Source organism: Oncorhynchus mykiss, chromosome 21, assembly GCF_057628025.1.
Source record: "Oncorhynchus mykiss isolate SJ-2025 chromosome 21, ASM5762802v1, whole genome shotgun sequence".
In the NCBI taxonomy this organism is placed as follows: Eukaryota; Metazoa; Chordata; class Actinopteri; order Salmoniformes; family Salmonidae; genus Oncorhynchus; species Oncorhynchus mykiss.
Window position 1 is genome coordinate 35015056 of NC_143042.1, and position 16167 is coordinate 35031222.

General features: G+C 43.7%; 1 protein-coding gene across 2 annotated transcripts in view; it reads left to right on the plus strand.

The window, feature by feature from the left end:
* The window catches only part of LOC110500427 (phosphofurin acidic cluster sorting protein 1), a 52905-nt gene that overhangs the window by 20685 nt on the left and 16053 nt on the right, over window positions 1–16167 (plus strand). For both annotated transcript variants that reach the window (XM_036957838.2, XM_036957839.2), the window contains exons 2-8: window positions 7876–7963; window positions 8324–8413; window positions 9277–9402; window positions 10772–10916; window positions 11098–11189; window positions 11608–11685; window positions 12406–12465. In XM_036957838.2, coding sequence (XP_036813733.1) covers window positions 7876–7963; window positions 8324–8413; window positions 9277–9402; window positions 10772–10916; window positions 11098–11189; window positions 11608–11685; window positions 12406–12465 — 679 coding nt within the window. The remainder of the gene's footprint in view (window positions 1–7875; window positions 7964–8323; window positions 8414–9276; window positions 9403–10771; window positions 10917–11097; window positions 11190–11607; window positions 11686–12405; window positions 12466–16167) is intronic.

The window sequence follows — 16167 nt, forward strand, 5'->3', positions numbered from 1 at the left end:
AACAGAACATGGAAGTCCAGGATGCAACGATGTGCGGTGTCCTAATATTGATGCGCACTCTGTAGACGTGAGAGTAACTGTCCACATTTCCTTTTCCACCTCTAAAACAAGATGAGTAACGAACAGCAAAATCACGAGACTATCCCCCTATAGTAGACCTATTCTATTGGTTAGTATGTCGAGAAAGAAATGGCCTATTCCAAACAGATTCAGGACAGTTGTGGGATGAGCGATCCCAAATTCATACAACCAGTAAACCTAAGCTACATAAAACATGTAAAAACGTTGACCCAATGAGTCTGATGCAACACTATAGAACGTTTAGCTTAAAATGTTGATCAACTATTATTTCTTCACATTATAAGCACAACAATGCGCACAAAGTTCGTTCCACAATGCAACTAGTGGGAGAAGGCCATTGTCAAAAGCGCACCCCACATGCAAGCGACAGAGATTCAAATATCCGTTAGAATTTTTAAAGAGGAGAGGTCTAATATGCAACAATTACCATGGGTTGCTACTATGACAAGGATTGTGCCTTTGGATACTAGACAATGAAAGAAAGTTTAAATAAAATAATTGCCTCCACAGATATGGTCTGGTTTTGGCTAGACTACTTTGAAGCAAGGTAAGACATGCCTCATAATGTGTAGTAAAACTTCCAGGTTTCAAACAATTAAGTACAGTGGGGCAAAAAAGTATTTAGTCAGCCACCAATTGTGCAAGTTCTCCCACTTAAAAAGAGGAGAGAGGCCTGTAATGTTCATCATAGGTACACTTCAACTATGACAGACAAAATGAGGGGGAAAAAATCCAGAAAATCACATTGTAGGATTTTTAAGGTCTACACCGTTTGTGTTCGGCGCATGTGACTGCCTGCCTTCTGTTGCCTATGCATTTGCTGTTTGAGATGCTGTAGCAGCAGCTCACGTGCTGTCTTGACAGATTTTTACACTCAATATCTGTATGCTCTGTATCTGTATGCTCTGTATCTGTATGCTCTGTATCTGTATGCTCTGTATCTGTATGCTCTGTATCTGTATGCTCTGTATCTGTATGCTCTGTATCTGTATGCTCTGTATCTGTATGCTCTGTATCTGTATGCTCTGTATCTGTATGCTCTGTATCTGTATGCTCTGTATCTGTATGCTCTGTATCTGTATGCTCTGTATCTGTATGCTCTGTATCTGTATGCTCTGTATCTGTATGCTCTGTATCCGTATGCTCTGTATCTGTATGCTGTACGCATGATAAATAACGAATATACTGTACGCTCTCACAAAATTTTAAAAAGCATTATTTTCGCAATGGGATTTATACTTCTTCTCCTGGACAATTGTCCAGTGCCAATTTTAGTTATCGGCTTAAAAAAATACAAATAAATGGGCTAAAAGCCGTCTATTTCCGGCCAACGGAAACCCCATCTCAACCGTAACATAACCAACGATGACAGTTTCTCTCTGTTCGACTGTACGAAGATGGTCCCTGATGGTCCCTGTTTCTCTTTGACCACTACACAACCAATCACGACCAACCGGGTCTAAACGGAATTGCAACTCGACCAACCAGGTCTAAACGGAATTGCAACACAACCAGTGACGATGTCTTTGTCTAAACTGAGCTGATCTGCTTTTCATTTGACGAATCCCAGAATACAGGAGGATTCAGTTGGAAATGTACTGTACTAAATATATAATCTGTGTCCTTACAGGAAAACACTACATTGTGTTTATGCCGAGGTTTATACAGTTGTCTTAACAACAATAACATAGACGTTCATCTCCACAGTGCGTCTCCCTTGGTAGTCACTGGTCACTCTACACTCCAACGGTTCTATTTTAAGACTGTCAGTTTCCCTTTGAAATGGCTCAGAACCAGGGCTATATAAATACTTTTTTTTTTAATGTCCTCTTTCCGCCCTCCTTCTCCTTCCTCCTCCTTTCTCTTATCTCCCTCCCTCCCCCATGCCGATTTGAAGGAGCCTTACAGTAAGGTGTGTGTGTGTGTGTGTGAAGGATAGAAGGGTGGTGGGGGGAACCGATAGCTTAAATCCTCACATGGTGCCCTTTTTGATATTTCAACCCACCCCAAGAGGCTTTTGGGTAAGCTCTACCCCTTTGGGGGACCACACCAAAGGAGCCAGGCAACGGTACACCAACACACGACCACGCGTCAGAGGTGAGAGGTCAGAGATTGGTGCGTCTGAGGTAGAGGTCGACCGAATATGGTTTTTCAACGCTGATACCAATTATTGGAGGACGATACCGATTTAATCGGATGATTTTTAGGTAGGTAGGTATAATTACAACAATACTGAATGAACACTTTTTTACCTTTAATATAATAAATAAAATCTATTTATTCTCAAATAATGAAAAATGTTCAAATTGGTTGAAATAATGCAAAAACACAGTGTTGGAGAAGAAAGTAAAAGTGCAATATGTGCAATTTTATAGGACTATTTCTCACTAAATAATGTGTATTTCCTATACCTTTGACAATTGGATGTTGTTATAGGCACTATAGTATTGCCAGCCTAATCTCGGGAGTTGATAGGCTTGAATACATAACCAGTGCTGTGCTTCAAGTACTGCGAAGTGCTGCCGGCAAACGCAGGAAAGTGCTGTTTGAATGAATGCTTACGAGCCTGCTGCTGCCTACCACCGCTCAGTCAGACTGCTCTATCAAATATCAGATCATAGACATAATTACAATATAATAAACACACAGAAATACGAGCCTTAGGTCATTAATTTGGTAGAATCAGGAACTATCATTTCGAGAGTTTATTCTTTCAGTGAAATACGGAACTGTTCTGTATTTTATCGAACGGGTGACAACCCCAAGTCTAAACATTTCTGTTACATTGCACAACCTTCAGTGTTATGTCATAATTATGTAAAATTCTGGCAAATTTAATTACGGTCTTTATAGAAAGGAAAGGTCTTTGCACAGTTCGCAACGAGCCAGGCGGCCCAAACTGCTGCATATACCCTGACTCGCAAGAGAAGTGACACAATTTCCCTAGTAAATATTGCCTGCTAACATGAATTTCTTTTAACTTAATATGCAGGTTTAAAAAATATCTACTTGTGTATTGATTTTAAGAAAGGCTTTGATGTTTATGGATAGGTACGTTGGTGCAACGATTGTGCTTTTGTTAAATCATCACCCGTTTGGAGAAGTAGGCTGTGGTTTCAATAATAAATTAACAGGCACCACATTGATTATATGCAACGCAGGACAAGCTAGTTAAACTAGTAATATCATCAACCATGTGTAGTTAACTAGTGGTTATGTTAAGATTGATTGATTTGTTTTTTTTTATAAGATAAGTTTATTGCTAGCTAGCAACTTAACTTGGCTCCTTTCTGCACTCGCATAACAGGTCGCATAACAGGAAAACTGGAAATCGGCCATGCCGATTAATCGGTCGACCTCTAGTCTGAGGGTAGTAGTTGAGTTTGACGCCTGAGTGTATCAATACATCCATACTGTATGAAGGGAATAGGTTACCATTTTGGATTGAGAGTATTAAGTGACTCTGGACAGGTGACAAATAACTAGACACGGTATAGAAGGCTGGCTGGCCGCCATACAGACACGCAGTGATGTTTGTTATGTTTCTGTGGTTGGAAACAGTGTGTGTGTGTGTGTGTTTGTGCAGTTGATTAGTATTTTCTGTCCTTGGTATAGAATAGCTGTATGTGTGAGTGCCTGGTAGTAAGTGTGTGTGTGTGTGTGTGTGTGTGTGTGAAGATGGAGAAGAGGGAATGTCAAAGAAGAGCTGGAGGGGAGAGGGAATGTGTTAAAGGAGTGGGGGACTCTAACTCTTACCGACAATGACTCTCCCTGCCTTACTCCTGATCACCGAACCACTACCTAGGAGGAGAAACGGGGAGGGAGAGGAGAGGTTTCCTGAAGGTCAGCTAGAACGATTGAAGAAATGCACAAGAGGGAAGTTGAAAGGTGGGGAGGTGCGCAATCATGTGTCTTGGACGCAGCTTGCTTGTATGACACAGCAAGGTTACAAGTCCCATGATGGTCTCTGTTACCAAGGGAACCACATTGCAACTGCCTCTTAAAGCTGCAGTCGGGTATTTAAATCCCCTCCAACAGCCGTGATATCACAGTTTCGTCCCATATTCATTCCTTTCTCTACTAGAAGCCATGGTGGGGAATGTATGCAAAGGCTTTTGTATCGTAGTTGGCGAGCCCTATTTCACTGCTGGCACTTAGATCATATTGACACGCGCTTCAAATAGGTGATTTATGTTGTTGCAGACAGATTCCGAAGACGTAAGAATACATGTCAGTGAGAGGAGCGATTGGATTAGCATACATTTAGCTGTTGGCTGTTTTGGAACAGTAGGATCGACTATAGTACGTGTCACCATTTTTTTTTTATATGGTATTTTGTAAAGGGGCCATGGTATTTTTCTGTGGTATTTCAACAGGCAGGGGGCTAAATGTTTGCCTGTGTGACTAACCACTCCCGACACACTCTCACAGATTGGTACCATTTTATGACAGACAGGGATTCTTTGTGTTTTTACAAGACTTGTCTGACCCTTGTGTAGAGAGTGAGAGAGAGAGAGAGGAAGGTAGAGAGACAGAGAGAGATGGGGGAGGGAGAATGACACGGAGAGACAGACCATTGTAAATACATCCCATATGTTTATTTATTTCCCCTTTTTGTAATTGAACTATTTGCCCATCGTTACAACGCTGTGTGTGTAGACACATGACATTTTGAAATGTCTCCTATTCTTTTGGAACTTCTACGAGTGTAATGTTGACTGTAAACTTTTTATTGTTTGTTTCACTTTTTTGTTTATGATCTACTTCATTTGCTCTTGCAATATTAGCATATGTTTCCCATGCCAATAAAGCCCTTGAATTGAATTGTGAGAGAGCGAGAGGGGGGGGAGAGAGAGAGAGAGAGACAGCGTTTATAGCTGGGGTTTATGATAGCAGTGAGTGATGTCTCTGTCAGGTCGAGGCCTCATAAAGAGACAGGCAGTCAATGAGAGAGGTAGATATTATTATCTCAGCCTAGCAGAGCGCGGGAGCGAGCTGTGCTGGTAAAGGGTACGGGGCCTGTAGTCACAAATCTAGGCTCAATTTAGCCTTCTTTAAAAAAAAAAACTTTTTTAAAATCATATATGAATAAGATTATACGGCTAGAGAGGACCTGATCCGAGATCAGCATTCCTACCGTACTCAGAGACACTTTGTGAATACTGTCAGGCACCGGACAGTCGGGCAGACTTGCTCTCCATTCAAGAGACTTTATTATGAACTTGGCTTACGAGGGTTTATTCTAAAAAAGGGTCTCTTCTAAAAAATGTAGGCGTTCGGAGGTACTTTATATGAGTAATTCATGGAAATGTTTCATGATACCCCTAAAGTGATTTATGAATATTCACATGTAACAAATTCCTGTATGGAAATGTGGACCTATATGTCAAATAAAACGATTGACAGGTAGGACCATGTCCTTGACGACCTACCTTGTCATCCCGAATCCTTCATCACGTTTCTTTGAATTAAAGTTGACTAAAAGCTTTGAACACACGGATCATCAACATTCAGCACAATGGGGAACGTCTGGTGTTGTTAAGGTCTGGATCGTGTTTTCTACTCAAGACATTTCTCTCCTCTGGGATTCCCGCGGTAAACCCTGACCTCCTGTCCATATCAGCATTACTACCTCACCAATGGAAGGAACCCAGGCCTTCTGTAACCAGTGGAATGATTTTCAATACGCCACTGCTTATAACTAAACCGTAAGTTGAGTATAACTAGAAGACATCTAAGATGTGTCATTCTATCCGGCACAGGGCTCCAGCTATGCATTTGGTTTGTTAACTTGTTAGCTAAGTGGCTAGGTGTCAAGATCAAACTTCTTGGTTACTGCAGAGATATTCAATCCCCTCCTGGATCAAGATCCCTGTTGCCTAAATAGTTATGTGTAAAAAAAAATAATAGTGCCCCCTGTGTGCACTTCCGGTAATACCGTATATACCGGTATGGTACAGAAATGGTATGAAAATCTTACCCCCAAGGGGCTAGTTTTACCCCTTACCCACAAGGGGCTAGATTGACCCCCTTACCCACAAGGGGCTAGGATTGACCCCTTACCCACAAGGGGCTAGGATTGACCCCTTACCCACAAGGGGCTAGATTTGACCCCTTACCCACAAGGGGCTATTTCTACTAGATCTGAATGGTTTGGATCTTTTCCACCTGACCTGTCAGAGGGCAAGTTGTTGTCTCGAAAAGCCGACCCTAGGCATCAGTGACTAGGGCCTGATTTCAATGATGGACTCTTTTGGCATAGAGGAACTACGTCCCTGCCTTAGTCTCTACTTTATCAGCTTGAATAAAATACAATATGGTAGCTACTAAGATACAGGTCAGAGGTTATTTTTAATGAGTGCATTTCACAAGAGGCTTAAAAATATATATATTTAAGTTAACAAATTCTTATTTACAATGACGGCCCAGGAACAGCGGGTTAACTGCCTTGTTCAGGGGCAGAATGACAGGTTTTTACCTTGTCAGCTCGGGTCAGCTCGGGGATTCGATCCAGCAACCTTTCGGTTACTAGTCCAACGCTCTAATCACTAGGTTACCCGCCGCCCCAGTTTGTGTTAACTAACTTCACTAAAACCACTGCAAACTTTGGTCTTGAACCGGGACGTTGTAGCAAGTCTGCTTGGTGATTATCTTTCCATTTTAATTATTATTTTTTTTTTTTGAGGTGAATTGTCTGAAAAGGACCCACCCCAGAACAGTTTTTCCCCCTTATCAAGAAAGAGGGTCCATCATTGAAACCTAGTCACTGTCGCCTAGGGTCTGGGTTTTCAAGACTCGGCAAGTTGAAGCTAGTATTGCCACATTATCCAATCCTGATTATATCTGTCTTAATGTGACTAGAGGTTACGGGTTAGGGCCTGAGGGTTGGTTTGGAATGGAGCCGACGTTGGTGTCTGTCTTGTCCACTAACTTGTTCTTTATGGCAGTCATGACCCTGCTGTGTCCAGGCCACATTAGCAGAGCAGCGATTAGCCCTGCTGTCTGTCTGTCTTTTATCTCTCCCTATCTCTCTATTATATCTCTTTTCCTCCCCCTGCCCCACTCCCATCCCCTCTCCCTCCCTACATCTCTCTGCCCAGGCCTATTTTAGTTTAAGTTGTGTCTCAGAGGTCCCAGATGTGAATAATTCAACACACTGACCTTCTGGGTTGGACTGTTCAGTTGGTGGGAGGAGGTGGGGTGGGGGAGGGGAGGGTCGAGGGGTGGGTGAGGTCTAGTCTCCATTTTCAGTCTTTAACGTAATATTTTGGAAGCAGTAGGTGCGGTTGTGTCTGAGCTATGCTGTAGGTGCGGTTGTGTCTGAGCTGTGCTGTAGGTGCGGTTGTGTCTGAGCTGTGCTGTAGGTGCGGTTGTGTCTGAGCTGTGCTGTAGGTGCGGTTGTGTCTGAGCTGTGCTGTAGGTGCGGTTGTGTCTGAGCTGTGCTGTCGTTTCGGGGGGTTTCTGTAAGCATCCCACAATGCACGTGTCTGAGGTGGATTCAATTTAAAGGACTATTTATTTACCTTTGGCGTTTTTTTGTTTGTTTGTTCAGCTGTGATTGACTGTAACGACAATTGGAAAAGCAAAGAAAATATCCCGTCCTAATTCTGTTAAAAATCGACTAGTCAGCGACAATGTGTCATAACCTAAACGTTAGATTAACCATTATGGTAATGTGATTTGGTTTTCTGTATGGTACCTTCCTTGTAGTGACCGCGTGTTCTCGAGTGACCTAGGATGTTGTTTGCAGTGCATTTTGCTCAGTCTCTCTCTCTCTCTCTTGTCTTATTCCAGGCTGTTTAACCTGACCCTGAAAAAGCTGATCATGTTGAAGGAGCTGGACAAAGACCTGACGTCTGTGGTCATCGCTGTCAAACTACAGGTACTGCCTGACCCGAGATCACTATAATACACTGTTTCATTGAGTTCTACCCATCTCCCACCCCCCCACCTCTTCTTCTATTCAATGCCCAGCATTCCTCAATTCCATCTCTCCCTCCTCTACTCGCCATCACTAGTCTCTTGTTCTTCTTATACTCTGTCCTCCGCTGTTCTCCCCTTTCTCCATCCTTTTCCCCTCTCATCCATCCACCCCGTCTGTCTCTGTTGATAAAGGCTGATTGTTTGGACTCTGTAGTACGTCAATGATCATCGTTAACCAGATCTATCCTCCCTCCCTCCCTCCTCGACCTCTTTTTATTCTGCTATTCATGATCCGATCCTCCCTCCCTCCCTCCCTCAGGGTTCTAAGCGTATCCTGAGGTCCAATGAGATCTTGTTGTCTTCAGCGGGACTGACAGAGACAGACCTTCAGCTCACCTTCTCTCTACAGGTACAATACTACTACTACTACTACTACTAATACTACTACTACTGCTATTACAGATACAGTAGGGCTGGCCTTGCAACTGAGACTTTTTACATAGGAACGGGGTCACCACTCACCACCCGACCAGGTCAAATATTCAAGTGTCCTGGGCCTTTTCAGTAAGGGATCAACACCGATGTTCTGTACATTGCCTTGAAGAAGGCACAGTGATGCTGAAACGTGGATGTTTAAAATATATATATATATATATTTTTAAATGTATTACCCGATGTGTTACTGGGAGGTTATACATTTGTAGTGTTCAAGTTTTTTTTGTTTTTCTAGCTTCCGGTTTATTCTCCGTTTTTCAGCACCTCTACACTAAATCATTTTCTCGTGTGCCGGAACATTTTAAATTTTTTACCGTATGTCAGCAGTTCCTCAGCTCTTGGCGGAGTTCATTTGTTTCTCTCTCTAGGTTTTATATTATTATCTGTCCCAGAGACACCCGACTGTCCCATTTATCTGAATCAGAAACGAGTAGTCCGCATCGCTGTGGTGTAGCAACACAAACACACAAAAACAGTCCCGTTTTATCGAGGTCAGGTGTTTCTGTAGTACGTGGGTAACGGGGTTATTACAGACTGCAGAACTGGGGTGATTTCATATCTTCAAGTCGGTTGAACTTTCCGTTGAAGGTTGCTGCGGGGCGCTCCTGGGGGGGGGGGGGGGGGGGGGGGGGGTGGTGTGTTGTGTTGTCACTTCACGGAGTCAGAGGCCGGTCGCAGAACAGGAACGTTACTCAACACTCCGATTCTATATCTGTGTCATTTATACAGTCTGACGATGAGTCTGTCATGGTTCTCTCTGTGTGTGTACCCTCACAGTACCCCCACTTCCTGAAGAGAGACGCCAACAAGCTTCAGATCATGCTGCAGCGTCGCAAACGCTATAAGAACCGAACCATCCTGGGCTACAAGACACTGGCGCTGGGTCACATCAACATGGCTGAGGTACGGCGCTAACCTCCGTTTTAAAAAATTAACAAACTTTTATTCAACCTTAACCTCTATTCAACATTATTATTCAATTCCTATTTCATCTCCAATCATCCTTGGTTAAACGTGTAGTTGATGGATTTTCACCACGCCTTTACAAGTCGTACAGAAAGGAAATAGGCGCCTGCCCGGAGGGCCATTCTGGCTCAGACGAGGCTACTTACTTTACGTAGATCTACCTTTACAGTAGCTAACAGTTGGTATTTAAAGTCTATTTTGCCTTTGGCGAACCTCTGTTCAACCTTCATTCAACCAGCTACACCTTTTAATCAAGCCTTTAGTAAACCTCAGTGTAGCCACAGCACTCTGTCACAACACTCCATGTCATTCTGACACGCTCTACCCAAAGCTCTGGCAGTGTTTTTGAAGTTTAATAAAATAACTGCGCTGTAGCTGCTGCATTGTGTGTGTGTGTGTGTGTGTGTGTGTGTGTGACTGCTGCCTGTGTAATAGGATGTGTAGACTTCATTAACACAGCCAGAGTGTGACCAGACTGCAGAGAGAAGGGGGGAAGAGAGCTGATGCTGTTCTGAAAACCAGCCTTTGTACAAAATAATGTGGTGATCGCTTTCTGTTTCCCTCTGTTTTCTATTTTCTCTGTCCCTCTCTGTCTGTCCCTCTCTGTCTGTCCCTCTCTGTCTGTCCCTCTCTGTCTGTCCCTCTCTGTCTGTCCCTCTCTGTCTGTCCCTCTCTGTCTGTCCCTCTCTGTCTGTCCCTCTCTGTCTGTCCCTCTCTGTCTCTGTATCTCTCTGTCTCTGTATCTCTCTGTCTCTGTATCTCTCTGTCTCTGTATCTCTCTGTCTGTCTCTGTCTCTCTCTGTCTCTGTCTCTCTCTGTCTCTGTATCTCTCTGTCTGTCTCTCTCTGTCTCTGTCTCTGTCTCTCTCTGTCTCTGTCTCTGTCTCTCTCTGTCTCTGTCTCTGTCTCTCTCTGTCTCTGTCTCTGTCTCTCTCTGTCTCTGTCTCTCTCTGTCTCTCTCTGTCTCTGTCTCTCTCTGTCTCTGTCTCTCTCTGTGTCTCTCTCTGTCTCTGTCTCTCTCTGTCTCTCTCTGTCTCTGTCTCTCTCTGTCTCTGTCTCTCTCTGTCTCTGTCTCTGTCTCTCTCTGTCTCTGTCTCTCTCTGTCTCTGTCTCTCTCTGTCTCTGTCTCTCTCTGTCTCTGTCTCTCTCTGTCTCTCTCTGTCTCTCTCTCTGTCTCTCTCTGTCTCTGTCTCTCTCTCTGTCTCTCTCTCTCTGTCCCTCTCTGTCTGTGTGCTCTCTTCTATCCCTTTGTCTTCACTCTCATCTTTCCCCCTGTTTCCATCCCCCCTCCCATATCCCATGTCCAGGTGATGCAGCATCCCAGTGAGGGGGCCCAGGTGTTGGGGCTCCACAGCCAGTTGAAGGATGCCTCGGTGCCCGTGGCGGAGGTCAGGGTCTACTCCCTCTCCAGCCAGCCCATTGACCACGAGGGACCCAAGGCCAAGATGTCTGGTAAGGGATCTGAGTCCCTGTGTTTCTCTCTCTCTCTCTCTCTGCGCTCCATCCCTCTCCTCCCTTCCTAACCATTAATGCTTCCTCTCTCCCTCTCCTTCCCTCTCTGCTTTCCCCTCTATCACCACTCTCTCTGCTTCCCCCTCTATCACCTCTCTCTCTGCTTCCCATCTCTCTCCAGATCGTTCTCCAGACATTGATAACTATTCTGAGGAAGAAGAGGAGAGCTACTCATCAGAACAGGAGGGCAGTGACGACCCGATCCACGGCCAGGTGTGTGTGTGTGTGTGTGTGTGTGTGTGTGTGTGTGTGTGTGTGTGCGAGCGTCTTTTGTCCTGTCTTGTTTGTGAAGCAGAGATACCTGGAGCCCAGGGGATTTGAAGAGGAGGGAGGGAGGGAGGTGATGGAGTGAGAAGGAGAGGAGAGAAAGCAGCAAACAGACAGAATGAATAGATAAGGAGAGGGGGACATGGCTCGGGGAGGACAGATGAATAGAGTGAATGGAGGTATGGAAGGGGCGAGGAGTGAAGGAGAGGACTAGTGAAAGGATGGCGGGAAGGAGGTCACGGTTGGTAGGGTATAAATAACCTGCTATGAGTGTGTGTCTCATGCTCTGAATAACTCTCCAATCCTCCCCCCTCTCTCTGTGTCATCCCTCTTTCTCCCCTCCACTTCTCTCTCTCTCTGACAGTATCTCTATGATGAAGAGGATGAGGTGAGGAAGAAGAAGCCCCGACGGAAGCTCACCTCCAACGCTTCCATCACTAGAGTGAGAAACCCTTCTCTCCCTCCCTCCCCCTTTCACGCCATTCTCCTGCTCTCAAACCTCCTCTTTACACCTCCCTCTATCCCCCTCTTTTTCCACCCATCCCTCCCTCCACCCCTCTCTTCAGTCAACCTCTCCCTCTATTGTTCTCCCTCCTTTGTCCTTAATTCTGCAATCACTCTGTTCCTCCCGTTCTTTTTCAATGTGTGTAATTACATTTCCCAGGAGGGAAACAGACGATTCTGAAAATATATCCAAGCACACACTCCCGCACACACACACATACCCGCACGCACACACACACACACACATGCGTGCAGAATGAGGCCATGGCTGCACTAGTCACTATATATGATAGAATACACTGTAAAACACCTGAGCATCATTTGTCTTGGACTGCAGCAGCATCTTAAATGATCTGTTCTCTGGTCAGTTGATATTCATATTCATTCATATTCATTCAACCCATTTGTAGATGGGTCATATTCAAAAGGCATCGGGCGGAAGACAATGGACTGACACGGGGGGGAGGGGACCACCTACGCTCGTTCTATAAGAAACGCTTGTTTTCGTTTTCTTTTTGGAAAAAAAAACTACGTTTTGCGCTAATGAATTCGACCCAGGTCTATAGAGAAATGTGCTGTTGCTTGACAGTTGTCCACGAACCCGATGTTTCTCAGAACGCTTAACCCCGAGGGAAAATAATAGTTGTCTCTCTTACAGCAACCAAACATCAAGCAGAAGTTTGTGGCTCTGCTGAAAAGGTTCAAGGTTTCTGATGAGGTAGGCATCTCGCTATTGCTCCTTCTCTCTCTCTCTCTCTCGCCTCGTCTCTTGTCTTTCTCTCTCAATTCAATTTCAGGGGCTGGGAAACATATGTTGACATTGCCAAAGCAAGTGAGATGGATAATAAACACAAGTGAAATAAACAATACTAAATGTACAGTAAACATTACACTCACAAAAGTTCCAAAAGAATAAAGACATTTCAAATGTGATATTATGTCTATTTACAGTGTTTTAATGATGGGAAAATAGTTAAAGTACAAAAGGGAAAATAAATAAATATAAATATGGGTTGTATTTACAGTGGTGTTCTTCACTGGTTGCCCTTTTCTTGTAGCAACAGGTCACACATCTTGCTAAGGTGATGGCACACTGTGGGATTTCACCCAATAGATATGGGAGTTTATCAAAATGTTGTTTGTTTTCAAATTCTTTGTGGGTCTGTGTAATCTGAGGGAAACGTGTCTTAATAGGGTCATACATTTGGCAGGAGGTTAGGAAGTGCAGCTCAGTTTCCACCTCATGTTGTGGGAAGTGTGCGCATAGCCTGTCTTCTCTTGAGAGCCAGGTCTGTCTACATCAGCCTTTCTCAATAGCAAGGCTATGCTCACTGAGTTTGTACATAGTCAAAGCTTTCCTGTGTACTGTGCCACTGTGTACTCTGGACAAATATCATTCTAGCCCTACTATAATTCTTTCCAATTTGTCAAATAATTCCCTTTTTTTTCATGATTTGGTTGCTGCTAATTGTGTTGCTGTCCTCGGGCTCTGTGGGGTCTGTTTGTGTTTGTGAACAGAGCCCCAGGACCAGCTTGCTTAGGGGACTCATCTCCAGGTTCATCCTTTTGTAGGTGATGGCTTTTTTATGAAAGGTTTGGGAATCACTTCCTTTTAGGTGGTTGTAGAAATGAACGGCTCTTTTTTGTATTTTGATATTTAGCGAATATCTGCCTAATTCTGCTCTGCATGTATTATTATTATTTATTTTTTTTACGTTGTACACGGAGTATATTTTTTGAAGAGTTCTACATGCATGTCCCCGAATTTGGTGTTTTAGTGAGCGGACCCCAGACTTCACAACCATCAAGAGCAATGGGTTCTATAACTGATTCAGGTATTTTTTTGCCAGATCCTAATTGGTGTGTCAAATTTTATGTTCCTTTTGATGGCATAGAAGGCCCTTCTTGCCTTATCTCTCAGATCGTTTACAGCTTTGTGGAAGTTACCTGTGGCCCTGATGTTTAGGTTGAGGTATGTATCGTTTTTTGTGTGCTCAGTAGATGGAATTTGTATTTGTCGTTCAGGCAACTGGACCTTTTTTGGAACACCATTATTTTTGTCTGGGCCCTGAGATTTACTGTCAGGGCCCAGGTCTGACAGAATCTGTGCAGAAGATCAAGGTGCTGCTGTAGGCCCTCCTTGGTTGGGGACAGAAGCACCAGATCTTCAGCAAACTGTAGACATTTGATTTCAGATTCTAGTAGGGTGAGGCCGAGGGCTGCAGACTGTTCTAGTGCCCTTGCCAATTCATTGATATATATGGTGAAGAGGGTGGGGCTTAAGCTGCATCCCTGTCTCACCCCACGGCCCAGAGCAAATAAATGTTTTTTTGCCAATTTTAACAGCACACTTGTTGTTTGTGTACATGAATTTTATAGTGTTGGATGTTTTTCCCCCAATACCACGTTCCATCAATTTGAATAGCAGACCCTGATGCCAAATTGAGTCAAAAAAAGTTTTGAAATCATCAAAGCATGATTTGACATTGTTTACTTTGATGACTTTGCCATTGTTTAGTTTTTTTGTTTGTCATTTAGGGTGTGCAGGGTGAATACGTGGTCTGTCGTACAGTAATTTGGTAAAAAGCCAATTTGACATTTATACATTTCCTTAGTGAAAACAATATAATGAGCGAGTCTGCTGTTAATGATAATGCAGAGGATTTTTCCAAAGGTTGCTGTTGCCCACGGTAGATATTGTGGTCAAATGTGGCTCCAGTTTTGTGGATTGGGGTAATCAGTCCTTGGTTCCAAATATTGGGGAAGATGGCAGAGCTGAAGATGATTTTTAAGAATTTGTGGTTTGTATATTTTCATTTAATTTAGGATACCTTCAACACCACAGGCCTTTTTGGGTTGGAGGGTTTTTGTCCTCTAGTTTATTCAATATAATTGGATAATCCAGTGGGCTCTGGTAGTCTTTTAATAGTTGATTCTAAGATTTTGTATTTGATCATGTATAATTTTTTGCTGTTCTTTGGTATCAGGCCAAAAAGCCTAGAGTATTGGTTTATCCATACATCTACGTTTTGGATAGATAACGCTTTGTGTGTTGCACTTTTCCCAGAAGAATACTGTATACGGTTTAGGTTTTCTACTGTCAAGTTTACACCTTCACTATTACAGTGAAACATTTTGTCCAGGAAGTTGTCTAAAAGGGATTGAATTTGTTGTTGCCTAATTGTTTTTTTGGTAGGTTTCCACACTACTTTCCTTCCATCTATAGCATTTCTTAATATTATTCAGTTCCTTTGGCTTTGATGCCTCATGATTTGAGTATTGCTCTGTTCAAGTAGACTCGTGATTTTGCTGTGGTCTGATAGGGGTGTCAGTGGGCTGACTGTGAACGCTCTGAGAGACTCTGAGTTGAGGTCAGTGATAAAGTCGGCTACAGTACTACTGCCAAGAGATGGGCTATAGTTGTACCTACCGTAGGAGGCCCCTCGAAGCCTACCATTGACGATGTACATAACCAGCGTGCAGGAGTTGTCCTGTTTTTGTTGGTTATGTTGTCGTAGTTGTGCCTAGGTTGGTATATGGGGGAGGGAATGCTGTCACCTCCAGGTATGTGTTTGTTCCCCTGTGTACTGAGGGTGTCAGGTTATTTTCTTGTCTAGTTCTGGCATTTTGGTTGGCGCAGACTAGTATTTTATTTGATCAACCTTTATTTAACTAGGCAAGTCAGTTAAGAACAAATTCTTATTTACAATGACGGCCTACCTTGGCCAAAACCTAACTCGAACGATGCTGGGCCAAATGTGCGCCGGCCTATGGGAATCCCAATCACGGCCAGTTGTGATACAGCCTGGAATCAAACCAGGGCCTGTAGTGACACCTCTAGCAATGAGATGCAGTGCCTTAGACCGCTGTGCCACTCTGGAGCCCATGTCCGTGGGCCTGTAAATTGTGGATCTCCCCCTCTAGGATGGAGAAGCTGTCATTGTTAAGATATGGCAGCACACAGGAGGATGTTTTTCTCTGTTGAGATCATTTCCTCTTGAATTTCTAGCCTAATGTAAAGAGTTCCTGTTTTGATTCATTTGAGTGACTTAGGTCTGCTCTATACCAAATTAGCATACCTCCTAATTCCCTTCGCTGTTTCACACCTGGTAGTTTGGTGGACGGGACTACCAGCTCTCTGTAACCGAGAGGGCAACCAGTGGGTCCATCTCCTCTATACCATGTTTCTTATAGGATGACAATGTCTGTATTTCTGATTTTCTTTGGTGAAGTCCAGGTTCCTGCTCTTTAGGCCAAAGGCAAATTTCCTCAGGCCTTGGATTTTCAAGGATGAGATAGTAAAGCCTTTGTGTTCCATAAAGTGTCCAGTGTTGTTAGTCGTGTGGTTTGGCCTCAGACCAGTAAGTGTGAGCAGAGCTTGCTGATCATCTGGTACATGCCATTGGCTTGAGCTTGTGTA